Here is a 20,133-nt window from a genome sequence, read left to right on the forward strand (position 1 = left end):
TGCTCCTAGCGTCGCGCGTCTTCCGCTGTCGTAACAGGGCGAACATAATTGGTGATAGGATTTTAACCCGCAGACTGTGAATTGAGCGCTCTACTTTCAAATAACATATAACATAATGTTTTGGGACCTATTGCTCCATTTCAGTTGTTCTATCCTCTAAACTAAATAGAAATATTTTTTTTAAAAATCTTAAAGCCAGCCCTTATAATTCATATATTTATCAAGTGATTAACCACTTTTTATTTCTGTGGTTATTTCATTACTTTATATTATCTCAACCTATCCTTCTCGCAAATTTTCTGAAACTCAGTTTTTTTTTGTTACGTTGCTGCTTTACGTTTTTGCTAACTAATATATATTTCGATGCTTCTTAATCAATTCGATTCATTCTAGAATCGCCAGTAACTATTTTAAATAAAATCAAGTTATTTTAGTTAGCAGGATTTTATTGATATTTGTACATTAATTTATAATTGAGAAGTTTTCTCTAAAATTGTTTTAATTTTTGTATGACATGAAATAATTTAAAAATATATTCGACTTTTCAAAGTTATATGTTGGTAGAGGGGTGTGAAGGTGCTGTAGGTTCGTTGAAGTAATAGTGTTGAACGGGGAGTTCGGGAGACAATAGCTTAATAACGTTTTATCAAGCTATCATGAAATTAATCAGGTATTTATGCTTGGTATTAAATTAAGATAGAACGTATATATTATGCTAGTATTATTGTCAAATGATTTTTCGTTACTCCATAAAAATACAATCAAAACGAAAATAAATTGGTGAGCTGCCAAATAAAAAACGTGTTAATATGATGCCAGTGTGCCGCCAAATATCTCCTGTCCAAATTTTGTCCCTTCCTAAATTTATTTCTCTCGTTAACTTTACGTAGTTAGTTTTTTCTTGTTGTTGTCTTCAACGAAAGGTTTGTCGTAAGTATAACCTATGTTATGTAAACAGCCTAATTCTTTAAATTTTTTACTTCTAAGCCTAACTTATTAATTTAACAGTATCACTGCACCGTAAGTTGTAACAATATAATTTGTTGTGTAAGTCTATCAGTTTCGAACTCAAATACCATTGTCATTGAATATAAAAACAAAATTATCTTTCGGCTGTCGATTAAATTTAAATTTTAAATTACTAACTACTCTTTTACCTACTTGATTGTGTATACCAGGATATTCAATTTCAATAGATATTTCATAAATTGATAAAATAACATGGAACCGTTAGTTAATAATTTTACGTACTTATGATTTAGGCCTACTACTAGTACTTAGTGTTGTTAGTACTAACATAGAATTGTTAATACTAATATATAATTCTTAATTTAATGTGCAGAAGTATGTAGTTTCTGTTCTCTTTTTGTGGATTTTTTTAAAATTATGATAACACCTTTATAAAGTAGTATTATTTCACAAAATTAGAAACTGTATTGTTTCACACTAAGAAAATTATATTTGTATTTACACATAACATAGATTCATTTGGCCATTCATGGTAATTCCAAACTGGTTTTATAATTATCATAATTAATTAAATATACTTTTTTACATTCTTACTTATAAAGATTAAATACATTGTTTCATCAGTTGTGTACCTTTGCTGTTAATGATATTTTCAGCTGCAATCCCAGGAAACTGGAAGTTGGCTAAAGGATAAAAATTGTCCAAATAATTATAGGCCTATTAGTCTTACATTAGTAGTGAGAAAAGTTTTTGAAGTCTGATAAAAGAGGCATTACAGAGTCATTTAACAAAGCTTAAAATTTTATTGGATAGTTGGCATGATATCACCAGGGGAAAACATTGCTCTACAAATCTTTTGACATTCTTTGAATTGATTACTGCTTACATAGATGAGGGTATGGGTGTGGATTTAGTGTATCTGGATTTTCAGAAAGTATTTGACAAGGTGATGCATAGAAGCTTGTTTAAAAAAAAGTTATTGTTGTAGGTGTGGGGGATAGGTTGACTCATTGAATAGAAAGCTGGCTGGATAGAAGAGGGTTGTTATTAATGGAGGTCTGTCAAATTAGTTTCCTGTCACAAGTGGTGTACCTCAGGACTCAGTGTTAGGATTTTTTGTACTTTTTAACGTACATAAGTGACATAGATAAAGGAATTACCAATAAATTATATAAAATTGCTGATATTAAAGTTTTGGTGTTGATGGGAATAATCATAATAGTGTTTTTATAGAAAAGTTCTTGGTGTTTGGTTGATCAGTCTTAAGCCATCAAAGCAATATACTGTTGGGAATGGTTGGGCAAATAGGATTTTTGGTTCTACAAAAACGTTAAATATAAGTCTGAAGATATAATGTCATTGGTTAGACCACATTTGAAGCTGTGAATTCAGTCTTATGTTCCTTACCTTACAAAGGACATTTAACTGTTGGAAAAGATTCAGGAAGGCAAATACAATGATACTGTAATTTACTCCATGCCACACCAGCACAGTTTCTAGGCAACCACAATGTAATATAGTGTAGTTTCCTCAATTGTGGATATTATTTTTGTGAAATTGTTGACATTTACCCAATTTGAGGGCACTGACCCGATCCATGTCAACAGGTAAACAAAAACAATGGCTTGCCACAGGGGATGTATTGGGCTAAATAATGCAAGATTCAGACTCAGGATTGAGTGAATTTGGCAATGATGATTGGAAAAACAGTGACACGGATACCGATAATGCTGCAAGTAATGATAATACACATGATATAGCGCATGGGGACAGTGATGATGATGATAGTAGCCAAGGGGGCATGGCTGATGCTGATTGATGATTATGATAATTATATCCCAATTTGGTGCCCAGCTTATGCCAAAAGGCCTGTCCCTGTGATTCCACATTTGCCTGATGGTAACCACCCTGCAGATTATTTTTACTTGTTATTCCCTCAGGAAGCATTTGAGATTATTTGTGAGATGACTAACACCTATGCCCTGGAGTTCTTTGATATTCCTGCAGACCTTCCTGAAAATTCTCGCTACAATGATTGGATTGAGTGTACTACGGATGAGCCATCATAGGCTTTGATTTCATCTGATGGGATTGTGTTCCAAACCAAGGATTAGTGATTACTGGGGATATAGCCCAGTCCTCTGGTTATCGAGATGTACTGCCACACAATTGTAACCAGCTGATCAGTTTGTTCCTTAATTTTTGTGAAAATTCTCAAAGGGTTCCATGTGGAGAGGAAGGATATGATCCTTTGTATAAAATTGCTCCCCTCATGAACATTGTGAAGCCACTGTATAAGCAGTATTATATTCCACGTCGTGAACTTACAGTTGATGAATTGGTGAGGAAGTTCAAGGGATGTATATACTTTCATCAATACATACCAAACACACCCACAAGGTGGGGTATGAAATAGTGGTCATAGTGTGAGAGCAAGTCAGGTTATCTGTTAGACTGGGATGTTTATACTGGTAAAGGCAACAACCCTGTGGCACCAGAGCAAGGCTTGGGTCATAATGTTATGAAACTGATGGACAATAATAGATACTTGTACCTTGGCCACCATTTATATGTTGATAACTTCTGCTCCAGCTCTGGCCTCTTTGAAGCCCTCAAGGAACAGGGTACTAATGCCTGTGTAACTGTGAGATTGAATAAAGGGGACTTCCAGGAAAAATTAGACCAGCAAGGTTACAGCTGAAGAAAGGTGATGATCCTCTTTATTACAGAAAGGGTGGTATGCTTGTCTGCTCCTGGCATGACACTACAAGGGTGAACTTTCTCTCGACAATTGATAATAATGGCTACATTCGGAAATGAATTTGATCCAAGCACTCAGAGACTGGATTTAGGGATGTGAAAAAGCCAAATGTAGCTTGTAATTACAATGCTTTAATGGGAGGAGTTGACTTGTTTGACCAGAAATGTACCAGCTACCCATATTGACACAAATGCAATAGGTAGTATCACACAATTTATCACTTCATCAGAGAGGCAGCACTAGTCAATTCCTACATACTGTACACAACTGCCAACCTTAATTCAAAAATGGAGTCACATTCAATCGGGAAAAATGTGGCAACCAAACTCTGTGTTTCTATTCCTCCGAATAAATTTGGAAGGAAAGGGAGGAGGATGAAGGATAACCCAGAGGATAGGGAGGAGCAACTGACAGGGCATCACTTTCCAATAGCTTATCCAGATCCTAAATACAAGCCTAACTGTGTAGTGTGCAGTGAAAGCCCTTCACATCCAAAGAGGAAGCAAACCAAACATTGATGCATGAAATATAAGGATGGGAGGGAGCGATGCTTGCCCATGTGTCTTCTAGACTGCTTCAAGAAGTACCACATGCTCAAGCATTTCAGACGTTAGAAGAAAAAAAAGGTAGTAAAACTACATTATTTTTCGTCTAAAATGTTGTGTTTATTGTTTTAATGTTCTCTTTTAATATTTGCAGTGCATATATCTGCATTTTAGGGTGATTTAGGGATTTTAAAATAACGTGTTTCAAAATTGGCATTTTTCACTGGAAATTCCAGCACTGTAGACAACTTTCCATAGGAAAATTTGGCAGTGAAAGGGTTAAGGAAAGGCTTCACAAGTATTTGAATAAGGGTTGGCTTTGAGTGATTTATTTTAGAGTTTAGTATAGTGGATTGGATGGCCTAGATGGCCAGTTTAGGAAATTTTGTTTAGACCTAAACGCTAACAATGCTTAGACGCTAACAATGCGAAAAAAATCTTTATAATAAAAAATAAACTCGAAAAGAAATGAAATTAGATATTTTAACTGTAATCAATACTGTTAATGAAAGTAGCAAAAAAGATATATTTGTTTTATCTACTGAACACAAAAACATTTTCACCCAGTCTTTCACTTGTAGAAATCATTAGGGTACACCTGACCTGTCACCTTTCTTACTAGCTTGTTATGAGTGTTTCTTCTCTGACTTCAGCCTTAACCTTAGACACTTGACTGAACTTAGTATAGACAATTACGACTTTGTACTTGTGACATTTTTGCATCTTGTGTGTTCTCTGGAAACTCCTTAAATGTTCTGATAGTTCTAAATATAGACATTCAAGTTGTTTATTCCAAGTGAATAACAACTACCCTTTTCAGATGGTATTTAGCCGGCCAACTTTCCCTGACACTTCTTCATGTTTGATAGGCACCATCGCACTAATACTCAAAAGTGCCCATAAAATGAGTTTTGCAGGAGCTTTTTAGATCCCCGGTCAAGATGTCTGTTATTTTGGTTCCCCTCCTTATCCTTCTATTCTTACTAAGAAATAAATACTTTTGAATTCAGAACCTGTTATTACTTATTGTATCATTGGCCATGCAATCACCTGTTGTTTGTATATATACAGACAAACTCACAGATAACTTCATGTGTACCTGTTGGCTTCTGTGCCTTCAATACTATAATTTAAAGTGGCCTAGATTAGCAGTACAGATGCAGTAGTATAACATCTTCAAACAAAAGTGGGTTACCCTTTTTTAACCACTTGCACCACTATGCAGTAGTGTTGTCAGTCAGTAGACACAAAAATGTTGTCACGTAAGGGATGCTAAACATTGCAATTTGTAGTGTCTTAATGTCAGTAAAAGTTGTGCATGCCATGAATTATGCACACTGTAGGCTACAATATATCATGACATATGAACTTCAAAAGCAAGAAACAAAAGTATTTGTTACTCTTAATTTTGGATTATTTACTCTTGAAACAGAACACTTTTGGGGAATTTGCAGAAGTAAATCTAGTATATAATCAAATATTTGTGAATGACAAACTAAGTCAATAATGCTTGGAGACTGCTTGAATGGGTAACAAACAAAAACTTTAATACAAGTTTAACATAACAGCAAATGTACAATGTTTTGACAAGGTTCTGTTATCATCAGGTACAAGTTGCTGATCTACAGAACGTCACTGATACACTTGGTGAGATGGTGAGAACTTTTCTCATGCATCCAGCACTTCTGTTTCTTCCTCTGCCTTCTTGGGTAAAGCATTCACCTCTTTCCTTTCGAGCCGATCGTTTCTATGACTATAATCGCCCCTTACACTGGTGAAACTCAAACTTGCTCTTCATCGGTGTGGCAGTACATCGGTCGGACCTAATGATGTTCACTATGAGATGCTACACCATCTCTCTCTTGCTATTCTTCTGATTGTTTTTAACCGGATCTGGCAGGAGAATGTTTTTCCTGAAGCTTGGCACCAGGCTATTGTCTTCCCTTTCTCTAAGCTTGAGAAGGATCCCAAGATTCCTTCTAATTATCGTCCAATTGCTTTGACTAGCTGTCTTTGTGAAGTCTTAGAGAGGATGGTTAATGCTCGTTTCATAAGGTTCCTTGAATCAAACAACCTCCTCTCACCCATCCATTGTGGGTTCCGTCGACAGCGCTCCACCATGGACCACCTGATTTGACTTAAGACCTCGATCAGGGAAGCCTTTCTCAAGAGGGAACATCTTGTTTCTGTTTTGTTCAATCTTGAGAAGGGTTACTACATGGATGTACAGCATTTTGCAGGACCTCCACTCATATGGTTATTACGTGACTACCTACTCATTTTTATTCAGATCTTTTCACTTGACAGGTGATTCTGAGTCCATGTAGGTTTGCTATCACTACACAACTTCCTCCTACTATTGCTAATAGACTATGTCAACGACTTCCACATCTCATGTGTGGTTTATTGAGCAGCAGCTTCAGACTCACCTTAATCGCTTGTTGAAGTGGACCACAGCAAATGTTTTACCTTTCTTTTTTTTCCAAAACAGTTTGCATGCATTTTTGCCACCAACAGGGTCTATACCCCAATCCTGAGCTCCGTCTTGGTGATGTTGTTCTTTCCATCGTCCCTGAGGCAAAGTTCTTGGGGCTTATCTTTGTCTGTAAGCTTACTTTCATTCTTTACATAAAGCAGCTATGTGGTCAAGTGTACAAGGGCAATGAACATCCTCCATGTCCTATCTTCCACTTTTTGGGGAGCAGATCAATGTTATGCTCAAGATCTATTTTGCCCTTATTCGATCCAAACTGGACTATGGCTCTATGGTTCTGCCAGGACCTTAGCCTTGAAGATGCTGGACCCCATTCACCATATGGGGCTTCAGCTCTGCATGGGGGCTTTCTACACTTCTCCAATCCAGAGTTTGTTCACTGAGTCCCACGAACCTCCTCTTCACCTCTGCCATTTGCAACTTTCTCTACAGTATGTTACCAAGCTTTGATTCTTACCACAACATCCCACCTGCGATTGTGTCTTTCTTCCTGAGTGGGCTGTGCTATTTCAGAACGGATGGTCTGCAATTCCTACCTTTGGCCTTCGTATCCTGGCACTATTGGCTGAATTGGGTCTGGCATTGGATGATGTTGCTGTCCCCAATGATCAGCTCGTTTCACCATGGCTTATTACCATTCCTTTCCTTGAGTCATCTGAGGAAGGCCGATACTCCCAATTGGATGTACCATTTTCTCTTTGCTGAACATCTTTTGAATTGTTCTTGTATATATATTCCCGTTTATATGGATGGTTCGAAATCAGGTGACTCTATGGGGCTCTTCCAAGGTTTGTGGTTGCTCATAAGATCCCATCTACAGTTTCTATGTTCACTGCAAAGTTGTATGTCATTTCTCTTGCCCTGGATCATGTAGAAACTGTGCAGTATCGCGATTGTACTATTTACATTGACTCTCTTAACACAACTGGCCCATTTTTCTTCACCTTTCATTACTATCCAATTTTTCTAGATACCTGGCTATATCGGTATTTGCAGGAATGAGCTTGCTGACACCATAGCTAAGTCTGTCTGCTCTAGTGCCATCACAGCCATGCCTGTCCCATATATGGACTATGGTCCTGTATTCAAGGCGTGGCTTCGTGCCAGTTAGCAGTCGACTTGGGGAGAGCAATGCCACAACAAGCTTTTCCAGATCGAACCTTTTTTTGCTCTTTGGCAGTCTTGTTTCCGTAAGGATCGGAAGGAGGAAATAGTCCTGGCTAGGCTATGCATTTGTCACAGTTTTTTAACTCATCCTTTTCTTTTATCTGGTACTAGCTCACCTATGTGTAGCCTTTGTGACAATTGTGAGTGGTGGCACCATTTTTGACATATACTTTCTACGGGTTTACCCTTGACTTTGGACGGTGTCATTGGTGATGGTAACACTGTCCTACTTGACCATGTTTTTCACTTTTGCAGGCTTTATGCCTTTTTAATTCCATTTAAATGTTTTTACCTGAATTTTGAACTTTGTTTAGTTTTAACTTGATTTCTTTTTACATTTTATAACCTCTTCCCTTTGAAATTTTTACCAGTTGTTTGGTATATATAGCCCTATTGCTTTGAGCTATAAAATAGCAATCAACCAACCCTCTGCTGACTGTCGTGATGTTTCGACCTTCCCTACTGAATTGCAGGTGGAATTGTTTGTATCTCAATTGAAAGCTAAACATATAAAGCATAAAAAGTTGGCAATAGCTTAAGTAATGATGCTGAGAATGTGGGTTTATTGATATATACTAATTTACTCCCAGCGGGTAGACCTCAGTACTAGCTAGTATGGAGACTTGAGGATGCTGTTTTTCACTTGCATTTTTTTCAATTAACAAATGAAAACTTGTCTTGAAGTTGTCTCAAAAAGTTATGTCCAAAACCACCCTCTTTGGATGTTTCTGGATTGAACTTTTAATATTCAACAAGTGATAGTGTTAAAAACACCCCTTGGCTCCTGAGGGATGTGTTAATTTTGATTGTTTCTACTATTTCTAATAAAAATTCATTAGTTAATGTAGTTATTTGCACCTGGACTCCGAATAGTTCACCTGCAAGATGATTTTCATTTAAGTGTAAAATACCATTTCGTATCTTGAAGTTTTCACATTTCACTTGCATAATCTCCAGAACCTCTTAAATGAATATCAAAAGTGTTTTTAAGGAAAATTTTTATAATTTATTTTCCAATTTCTCTGCCATTTAACTATCTAACTATTATCAACAGCATACAGTGCAATGAAATGGAAATATATAAATACCTTTTATCTCTTTGTTGAATAATCTTAAAATATCTTCTTTGGGTCATATACGTGATTTCACACATCTTTACTTTTTTACATGTAATTTATTTGTAATATTTTATTTTCCTTTCCTGTTCTTTATATTTGATTTTTTACGTTTACACACATCAACAGGTGCCTGTAGGTGATATAACACTACAGAGATTGGCAGAGATGAGTTAGCACCAGGCAAAATTTTTAACTAGCTTAGAAATTTAAGTGAGACAAAGTTTTGGTTATTTTATAAAACTTATTAAATCTTTCAAATATGAATTTTAAAGCATAAATAATTCATAATTAACTGAAACAAAAAAGTAAAACCTAAATACAATTTTACTGTGTCTCTAACTATAACATATTTAGGTAAGAAACAATCGTAAGTGCTATTGTGGATAAAGCAACCAACAATAGAACTGGCAGTTACTTGTACCTGATAAAGACAACTGTATGCCAATTTCAAAATAACAGCTGTTGGATTATTGCATAAAAAGAGCTTGTGAATCTCAAGATTAAGTATAGGTGGGCATAGCACCTGTCAAGGGTTGGCAAGATTCATTATTTGTTTCTACTAGATTCAACCAAAGAACTTTTAAACTTGCATGTAAATAGGGCAAGTAAATTTATTGTCTAGACATACACCTACAGGACTGGGGTTATCTTGTTCAAGATAGTGCAAAATCTGAGATTTTTCATAGCTCGTGGGTTATGTGACAACAAAACTGAAGTTTAGGTTTTTTTTAAGTTTTTTTAGAAATAATAGAATTAAAACTTGTATAACAGAAAACATCAAATTATAATATACAATATAATGTTAATTTCATTGACATAAACTGATAGTAAAGTTGTTTAATTAAATTTGAATGTAACTCAGTGACTTGCATAGAAAGTTACCCATTGCGAAAGGATTAAGAACTACTACTGAATAATTTTGAGGGTCTTAACTCTTATATTAAGAAAAATTAAATTGACTGGAAATGGTGTATTATTACTTGTTCAGATGATGTAAGATCAATGACAGGAAAACAGTTGAGTCCTGGCTCAAATTGGCAATGTCGTTCCGTATATTACTTATTTTTTAAATAACATTAATTTTGAATATGGATTATATTGTGGATGAAAAATGGCTGGTTTTCTCAAAGCTTAATGATTGGAACCAATTACTTCCATGACTATATGTGATGGTATTTAGTGCCCATGACAAAGTTCAAGGCTTTATCAAAAACTTACCCTATGAACTCACCATTTGGAAAAAGGAAATTTTGATACTTGAATCTTATTTGAATGAAAATATCACTCTTCTGACATATGGGGTCTCATTTGACTACTCTCAAATAACAATTCCAAAATTACTTTCCTGAAAACCATGAGATGTACAACAGGATACGTGATCCATTTTTATAAACGTTACAAAGTGAACATTTGCCACCTAAATTACTAGAAGATTTGATGGAACCATTTTCTGATAGTGGTTTGAAATTATATTTCAAAATTACTATTAACCCTTCCCAGGCGGGTCATGGGTGAAAGGCCATGTCATTGCATTTGTTGACTCGCATTCAAAATTTCATTGAACTACTATTTCGTGAATTTATATCGGTAAGTTTGGTATCAAATTGTAGATTATAAATAAAATTTTAGTTTATACTTTACTCAATTTCTTAATTTAAAAGTAACTGTTAAAAAAACACAGTTAAACATTGATTTTTGTGTGTCATGTGGTATGTTGAATGCAGCACTGGTTCAAATTAGATGTTTGTAATGTCAATATACTAAGTCTATAGTTTCGTGTGAATTAGGAACTAAAATTATCAATATGGACAAGCTAGAATATAAAATAAGAACCTCTTACCTTTTCTATTTGGTAAGATATTGCTCATGTAATGAATCAAACACAGTGGCACCTTGCCCACATCTTTCCAGTTTTGGAAATGCTCCCTTATATACGCTTACTTCTATATATATATGACATGAATAACCAATCAAAAGCTCAGAATGTTCCCCTAGTGGCTTTCTCAGCCATTTTAAGGTGTTTGGATGCCATCTCTTTCTTTCGAACCAAGATTTCAAGGAGGTAGGTTGTCTTTAGTCTGCTTGAAATTTTGTTTTTTTAGACTGAAATACAACTTAGTTACTAAGCTTGATAAATTATACTGGAATTCTATGATATTGATATAGTAATTTATGATTTTTTGGTTGATCAACTGGATATATAAATCCTAAAAAAATTTATTTTGTTTCATATCCCCTATGTGCAAAATTCTAAAAGGCTTAGCAACCTACATCAAGCAGCAACCGAGTACAAAGATCGTAACTAGAAGAGATAATTGTTTGCTTTACTTCTTTATTTACTGTTCTATGTTTTAAGAAAAATAAGTTTAAGAACGTATTTCTAAATAGCAACAGTCTATATACATATATAATGTATGATAATTGAAATGTGAATTTATATTACAAAATTCTAGTCTACTAAAGCACAGCCAAGACATGTCACTATTTAAAGACCAAAGTTTAGTTTTATATTATTGGATAGGGTAACATGAGTGCACATGTGCCACATTATTGTGACTTCTGTATTGTTAGCCAGGCACAGCTGAAAGGACAATATAATAAAAATAATGAATATATATATAAATGTATAATGATAATGAGATTTAAGCTATTTAGTCTAAACATTTATGTTTTGTGTTAGTTTGTTGTCATTCTAGAAGGAAAGTGGCATAATTTATATTCCAAATTTTTTATGGTGGTTACAAGATCAGTCAAATCTGAACCCGTACAGATAATCGTTAGTGAAAATAACCAATAAAATATAAAGTTTTTTTTATTAAGAATCATTTGAAAACTGTCTGGACATTATAAAGATTTTGCATGTGAAATTTGAAAATTTTTCTGATGCATAAAAATATTTTTTATTTTAGAATTAAAATTACTTTGCATGTTGGATAGGCAGCATGTGAAAAGAAAAAAAAGACATGAGAAAAACAATGCATATGAAAGCATTATAATGTTTACTGATAATCTGCTAAATTTTGTTAACATACACTTACTAATTTAAAAGTTATAGCATGAAACCTATAACAAGCACAGAATGGTTACAAGTTCGGTCCCAGGAACCAATTTTTGGTTATTGGTCAGAAGTAAATATCTGGACTTGTCAGATGTTGCATTTAATGTTTTTATGCCATTTGCTTTCTCTTATATGTGTGAAACAGTTTCTAGTATTAGTGGCCATAAAAAAAATAAGTACAGATCTAGGCTGGTAGCAAGGTCTAGTATAAGACTGAAACTGACAAATATTATGCCACATATAAATAAGCTTTGTACGAAAAGATAAGCACAACCTTCCCACTGATGTATGTTAACAAGATAAGGCTATTTTTTTATTTTCAGTTTTTTAATCTGTAAGTAAAAGAAAATGTTTAACAATTTCTTGTATAAACTCTAATCATCCTTTATAGTTTCTTTTGGGGAATTTAATCTTTAAGTGTGTTTATAAAAAAATAAAAATAAAACAAATTACTATTAAATAAGAATCAATTATAGGCATATGATTGGTGGTGATCTATGGTTATATTCTGTTCTGGTGGGTGGTCTGTAAATGTGAAAAGGTTGAGAACTTCTGGTGTAAGCCATGTTCTGGCAACATAAATTTGAGTCTAATGCTCTTGCTAAATAACACATTTTTTTTTTTTTTATCACAAGTCAATCAGAGCACTGAACAAGAAACTTGTACTGTGCTATTTCAGAATTTACAAGTTTCCCAAAATAATATACTGTACTTAACGTATAGAACTGAATTGTCTTTCAAGGATTTTATTTTATATTACACAATTTCAAGTACCCTTTCGTTTAACACTTACATCACAGTTAATTTCTTAGTATGATATTCTTTTTATAAACATTTTCTAAATGCACTTGCTAATTGGCTGTTAAAGATTACTTCTGTATATTAGTTTGAATAAATTATTATACAGTGTATGAAGTAGTGTTAAATATATTTAGGGTGCATCATCTTAAGTTATGAGGCTGAAAAGGCTTTAATTTTTATTGATTTTGACTACTTTTAGGTTTTTGATGAAACTTAGTCATGAGACAGTTACAGTGGAATTGAAAAATGGAACACAAGTTCATGGGACAGTAGCAGGTAAAAAGTTTAGTTGTAGAGTACTCTAAGTCATGCATCACTTGTTTCTGTAGAAGTAATGTGAAACTATTTTTGTTTGTTAAAATAAACATTTTTAATATACTTTTTAATTTTGATGGAAATATTTTTTCAGTTCACATTGTAAGTAATAATTTATTGATATTTGTATCTAGTGTTAGTTAAGTGAAGTATTTATATTTGTTTATTGCAGATTGCATGTATGTTTTTTCATAGTTAGAAGAAAAAATATAAGTGATCATGTAAATGTTTTTAAAAATTCGTATCAGGATATATAGTAATGATTCATTTTTGAATATTATTTAAATATTATTTGGTTCAGTATATTATAAAGTACTATTTTCAGATGTGTATTCTAAAAAAATGGGCAAAAACTAGTTTCATTTGGAAAAGTTGTTTTACATTTTTTATTTCTGCAAATTATTAGCTGTAACAAATACTCTTGAAATAGTGCATACTAATGCCATAGCTCTTGATGTTTACTGTAGCTTTTCATCATATGTAAGAGTTACTGTGAAATCTTTGTATTTGTAATAAATTAGTTTTTAAAAAATTCTGTGAAGAACCAAATAAACATCCAAACTACTGAACAATAACAACACTTAAAAGAAATTTCAAACTGTCCTTTGGAGCATGTATTGAATAATTTGAATAGTCTTCATTAATAACATGTGTATAAAATTAATTTTTTTTCCCTAACTTGTAAGGGTAACATCAGAAGTTTCTTCTGTGTACAGTTGTTAATATGCCATGCAAATAGAGTACTCTATATTCTGTAATATTTATCAAGAGGCTAAATGCTTCTTCTCTATCCAGGGGTTGATGTTGCCATGAACACCCACTTAAAAGCTGTCAAGATGACGGTCAAGAATCGTGATCCAGTACAACTAGACACTCTGAGTATCCGAGGCAACAATATCCGGTACTTTATTCTACCTGACAGTCTTCCTCTTGAAACACTTCTAATAGATGACACACCAAAGGCCAGAGCCAAGAAAAAAGAAGCAGGTAGAATGCTTGTTATATTATTGATTTTATTATAAAATTAGATGATCCCTTGAACACAAAGTAGTTATTTTGTATTTAGAAAGGTCATATAAGATGAAGTTAACCTCATTCAGATCTTGAGGCATGACATATTCATGTTTATTACTTGAAGGGTTTCTTATTTTTTTATAAGTTGCATTTTCTAGTTAAAAATAATGTGTTATGATCATATTTATCCAGCAATGGGACGAGGGCGTGGTCGTGGCCGAGGCAGGGGGAGAGGAAGAGGTCGTGGCCGAGGTGGAGGTGGAGGAGGTGGAAGACGATAATTTTGCTAAAAACATCACATGTATTTCATACCATCTCTGCCATGAGTTGTTGTTGGATTGTCCCAGAGCTTGTATAAATTTTTCAGTTTTAACCTAACCTTTCAAGATGTAGCTCAGATCTAAAGTCTTTAATAAAAATCTGTGTATTTTCATATAGAACATGACAGCTTGTAAGGTATATGCAATTGTATTCACACTTAAGAATTTTTTTTAAAATTACATTTATTTAAAACAATTTACTTTCATCATTTTCAAACGAAGCTCCTTGTGAAGCGAGAAGGTTTTTCTGTCAAAGTTTAGTAGTTAAGAAGATAATAGTTCTACGCATTCATTCTGTTTTTACTAGATCAAAAAAATTTTAAATCAAATTGAAAAAAAATCATCTACCAATTTGAAATAATGTTAAGAAAAAAAGGAGACTATCAATAAGAGCAGTGCATCTTGAAAATCACGTTTCTCTTTTTCCGTTCTTTTGTCTCATGGAATGTATTCACAAACTTTTATTCAGGATGTCTTAGAAATATGAGATATATAAAGGTGTTATTGTCAGGATAACAACATTTTGAACTGCTGTAAAGGTTTTAAATTGATATTCCAATTATTTGTATTTTGCATATGAAGACTCTTTGCTGGAAATAAATATCATCTGTGACATGTTGATGATCCCTGAACTTTGTTGCCTAGGGCTTTCAACTAATTACATTATTGCTTGTTTAGAGATAATAGGCAATACATTCGAGTCCTAAGTTAGAAAACATATTTGAGAAAAACTCGTATTTCACAAATAGGTTTTTCCAGTATATATATAAAATAAATGTACGAACTGCTTATTTATTTCTTAGGTAAAAAATATAATTCGACACTATAATTATATAGCTTAATACTTAAAACACTATACTTCTTACTTATAAGCAACTGTTAAGTCTTGGTACAACATTAAGCATAATTACAAGTGTATAATGAGTTACAGGTGTTGTTGATCAAGCTATCTTTGTGCCATATTTAATCAGTAGTTTTGGTCCAAGTTCAAGCAGCAGTGTTAAAGAAACATTGTTGTAAAATAAACTCTATGTTCTTTAACCAGTACTTTGATGCCTACTTCTCAGGAAGTATGCATCACTGACAGTCATTCTTACTACAAAGCAAGACCCCCCCCCTCCCCATCTTCCAGTGGCATAGTGCAAACTTACAACACTAGAAACTGTGTTTCGATACCCGTGGTGGGCAGAGCACGGATAACCTTTCATGTAGCTTTGTGCTTATTGAAAAAAAACACAAGGGATGTTCTATTCCTTGGACATTACCTGACTTGCCATTGGAAAAGAAGACTGTCACTTTCTATACCATATGGTCAATGTTACAGCAATCTTTCCCATAAGAAGGTATATGTACTACTTTAATTGAATGACCTAATTCAATGATTAACTTCACTACATTTTCAGTCACAAGTTAAGCACAGGAAAGAATAGCTACACCTCACATGAAGGGATTACTTCTTGCCTTCAGCATATCTGTATATAGCATTTTCATTCACTATAACTGACCTTGTGCTAGAAAATGTTTAAATATTATAAAGACAATTGGGTACTATGAAAATATTTTAATCCACGTGATAGAAAATATTCTATCATAATCAAATAAAATATTGGGTACATTTGTAATGCTAGTTATATTGTTAATGATTCTGACTTTCCACAGATATTTTCAATTTGTTTAGTTATATTTCAGTTCGACCAATTGAAATGCTTCTAGCCAAATCTCACAAATCACGGATAAAACTGTTTTCTTGCAAGTGTGGTGTAAGTCCATTTATTAACTTATCTCTTTACACAAACTCCATAACCTGGCAAAGGTTTCAATGTGAAAACTAAAATATTTGCATAATCATTAATGAGAATAACAGCTAATTGTTTCCTCAAATAATGCCTTACAGATCAGTGTCCACAGTTAATTTTATAACTCTATTAAACATTTGGAACGAACTTTCGTATTCTAACTCAAGGCACTCTTGATATGTTCTCAGTGATTAATTCATTTTGTGTTAGACAACATTTATGAATGACTTTTTGTGGAGTTCGTAGGTGCATGTCATACCTTGCATACACATAATCACAAACATATATTTTAATATGTATGCACATAAATTTCCAACTTCTACAAATAATCACACATACAGTTAGCTTTTGACAGATTCCATAAGGCATGAGTACTATTACCATAAAATATATTCAGGTTACTTCTGCAAACCAAAGAGATTGTAGAAAGGGTTCAGTAACATACTGCCATCTGTGAGTGGTGAAATTCAGCAGTGTGTTATAGGCCTCACAAACTGAATACTTCCTTGTTGAACTTAGTTGAAATAGACAATTCAACCAAAATTACACTGGCCAAAATATTATTCACTGTCTTTACGTTATAATCAATAAACTCCCTTGTTAATTTTGGTTAAATACACTAAGCTATAGCCTATAGTAAGTGGACATTCACTGCTTAAAATGGCTGTCAACCATGGATCACTGTGTCACCTTAAAAATAACTTTATTCAATTGTGTTTCTTGGCTTCACAGGAATCTAAACATAGGTTACCACAATGAAAGAAGACCTTTTCCACCGAAAAGTTACCCAATTCATCCTCTGCTTTGAATAGAACACAACCACCTCACTGCTCATACGCATTTACATGTACAGATAAGTCCTTTCCTCGAGATCACTGTGGCTGGTTTGGGAGAATTGCCACTACTGAGGTAAGAGAATGCAATTTTTGGTTGGAAAATCATTTAGACTCTCAGAAAGTAAGATTTGCTAAGCCCTTTCAGTCTTTAGTTTCTGAACCAACAGCTATGATGATCAAGCAAAACCCACACAATATAGCACATATGCTGTATAGTGATCTTCACCTGAAACATTCGAAAGTATTATAAGTGAGTGGTAATTGTACAATGTAGTTCATACATGATATCTCAAGAGCTTGGAAACCAAGGAATACCATATCATTTAAATTACATGACTATCCTTGTTGTGATAAACAAGTGAAAATCAAACAAAAGTAAATAACCACTTGAGGCTCAGTATGCAAGAGTCAAAAAGCCCTTTTAACTGCATTTTAAAACTCCTAGCTACAATCCTCAGTTATGCAAACTTTGGACATTAAATATTACACATATTTATTCCAGCTGTTTTAACTTATGGATTTTGCAATTAATTCCAGCCTACTGGATGAGAGGTTGACATCAGCATCCTAGCAAACCATTAGAGCCCTCTCTCAAATTCTTTCCTTGGGTGCTTCCTCACCTGACTCATTAAACACAGCCAGATAAGTACTTGAGCTGAGGTTCTCCTCAAGAGTGCTCTTGACTTCTTCCAACTCATCAGTCTCAGCCTTTGATTCCTGGTCATATCAGTTTCATCAATAACCTATGGTTGCAACTTAACTACTTGATGGATACATTTATGCTGGATATCACACATCAGAGGACCAAGTTGTCGAAATAGCAGGTGGGAAATAGTCCAACCAAAGGTAAGTTGCTTCCATACTGACAGCACATACTAAATCTACACCCAGTCTGGAAAGTCCTCTCCATAGCCCTATTTCTGTCATATTTCAACTCTTCCTACTTTCTGACTTCCAAACTCATGCAAGTTTGCCAGTACAGCTCATAGCCACTACTTATAGACTTGGTGGCATTGTGGTTTATCTGTGGTATATGGTTAATCATATGTAACGTCCTCATGCAGGGAGTGTCATTTCTCACCCGAACATGAGCATATTTGGCTAACATCCAGTTAATCTTTGCTGTATAGCATGGCATGCCATCATGATATACAGAAAATGTTCATCCCAGTCTGTTCAACTGAAGTTAACAAACTTTTAAAGCATCCATTTGACACTATCTTACCCATTTCATCATACTATGTTTTTGAAGATGATTAAAAGAAGTGTACATCTTCACCACATCCAACACATTGCACAACTCATAGAACAATCAGTTGTTGAAATTATTTCCCTGATTCATGTGAAGTTCTCCATCCCACTTAGTGAAGTAACCAATAGCGATTAACATGTAATGATTACCAAACTCAATCTCTGGGAGAGGCCAACATTATTCAGGGCTATTCTCTGGAGAATAGAAGTAACAATTAGTTGATGAAATTCTTCCTGTAAAGACTTTTTTTCTTCTCTACAATGCTAATACCAGTGCTGAATTTCACAGTTAAGAACCAATTGTAGAATTATTGTAAAACGTTGTCACTACTTTGAGAAACATTTTGTGTGGGGTCTGGAAAATCTGCAGTTTCAAGGGCCAGAGAACCACTGACTGCAGCATAGATTGGTTCTCATGTTTTAGTGGTTGATAAATTTGGTATAATATGTTGCATTGCACCTGAATCTGCTCATTCAAGTGCTACAGACTGTGCATGCCAACAGACAGTTTTTCAATTTGTTTTAATCATGCATTCTCTTGTTGCATAGCAAGGAATGACAAATTTAGTTCTAGGTTTTGCAGTTACTCATTTCAGAGTTCCTTAGAGGTACGTTTTAGTATCCGATTGATGATGTACTCGCTGTGTATATGGATCTGAATTGTTACAATCGAAATGCTTTTAGTGTCAAAATAGTGTCCTAGATCAGGTTATCAAGAAATTGGCATATTCTCACTATATAATGAGATAGTCCTTCTGTATTTACATGCTGTTCTTCCAGGTGGTGCTTTATAATTATGAGAGATAAATTATTCAGAGATAAATGTTTCATTTGGAGAGTGAACATTCTTTTATATACGTAGTTTGGTAGTGCATCTCAAATACTTTAACTGAAAGCAGTTCTTTCTTTATTATACAGTATCTACATACAATAGATGTCAGCATACAACATGTGTACGTGATCACACATTCAGCCCCATCCTGCACTGTGGCAAAAATGCCTTGATTTTACTAACACTGACATCTATATTCAACATTAACTCACAATCCTGCTGTGGATATGCCAGAATGGGCACTTCCACTAAAGCACACTTCAGTGATTAAGAGTTCGTGTTCATCTTCCTTGATCTATCAGAAATGCATGTCAGCGTTAGTGAGAGCAGGTATGGGTGCAACAATCTTGGGCTATACTTGCAGAGCAGTACCAGGACAGCATTCCTCGATGGAAAGATTGCTATCTATGTTTCTTGTGCATTGGCTTAACTGCCACTTGGCAGGTCACCAACATACTTGATCCACTATTGCCGCTGCTGGGTAGACTCTCCAATGCAAGCAGCATAAAGCACTAGGAAAAACACTTAAATTCTCAGGGGGCTCTTTCTTGCAAGCTTTAAACTCATTCCAGTTGATGGCTTGCTTATCCACTGAGTCAAAACAGTAGTGCAGCTCAGTAATGACTGTGTCCCAGTTAGCCAGCTATGCCTCCATTGGACTGCATTAAAGGATGGGCTGTCTACACTCAGGAGCAAGTGGTGCATCATCTGTTCCTGGGACCATCAATTCCAGGCAATAATTTGTTGGAAGCATTCCAGGTTTTCCTATGCTGACCTTTTGTACATTGTAGGAGAGACTTACTTTCCATTAGTCACAGTAGCAAGTGGCCTCGATAAAAAACTTGCTCTGGGAGAC

At 34.4% G+C, this 20,133-nt stretch overlaps 1 protein-coding gene across 2 annotated transcripts; it reads left to right on the forward strand.

The window, feature by feature from the left end:
* Positions 1-559: 559 nt before the first annotated feature.
* LOC106461652 (small nuclear ribonucleoprotein Sm D1) lies at positions 560-15,181 on the forward strand. 2 transcript variants are annotated; one of them, XM_013921497.2, is made up of 4 exons: positions 560-670; positions 13,113-13,189; positions 14,024-14,215; positions 14,435-15,181. In XM_013921497.2, exons 1-4 carry the CDS (start codon positions 657-659, stop codon positions 14,521-14,523), a joined length of 372 nt encoding a protein of 123 aa, XP_013776951.1. In that variant the 5' UTR covers positions 560-656; the 3' UTR covers positions 14,524-15,181. The 2 variants fall into 2 exon arrangements, with proteins under 2 accessions (XP_013776951.1, XP_022244365.1); XM_022388657.1 differs by lacking the exon at positions 560-670 and adding an exon at positions 907-930.
* Positions 15,182-20,133: the final 4,952 nt, after the last annotated feature.

Source organism: Limulus polyphemus, unplaced genomic scaffold, assembly GCF_000517525.1.
Source record: "Limulus polyphemus unplaced genomic scaffold, Limulus_polyphemus-2.1.2 Scaffold1004, whole genome shotgun sequence".
Taxonomy (NCBI): domain Eukaryota; kingdom Metazoa; phylum Arthropoda; class Merostomata; order Xiphosura; family Limulidae; genus Limulus; species Limulus polyphemus.

Excerpts from the sequence above, each read along its gene's own strand:
- LOC106461652 (XM_013921497.2), top strand. Across the intron at positions 13,190-14,023 it reads AGTTCATGGGACAGTAGCAG|GGGTTGATGTTGCCATGAAC; the intron begins GTAAAAAGTTTA and ends TTCTCTATCCAG. Across the intron at positions 14,216-14,434 it reads AGCCAAGAAAAAAGAAGCAG|CAATGGGACGAGGGCGTGGT; the intron begins GTAGAATGCTTG and ends ATATTTATCCAG.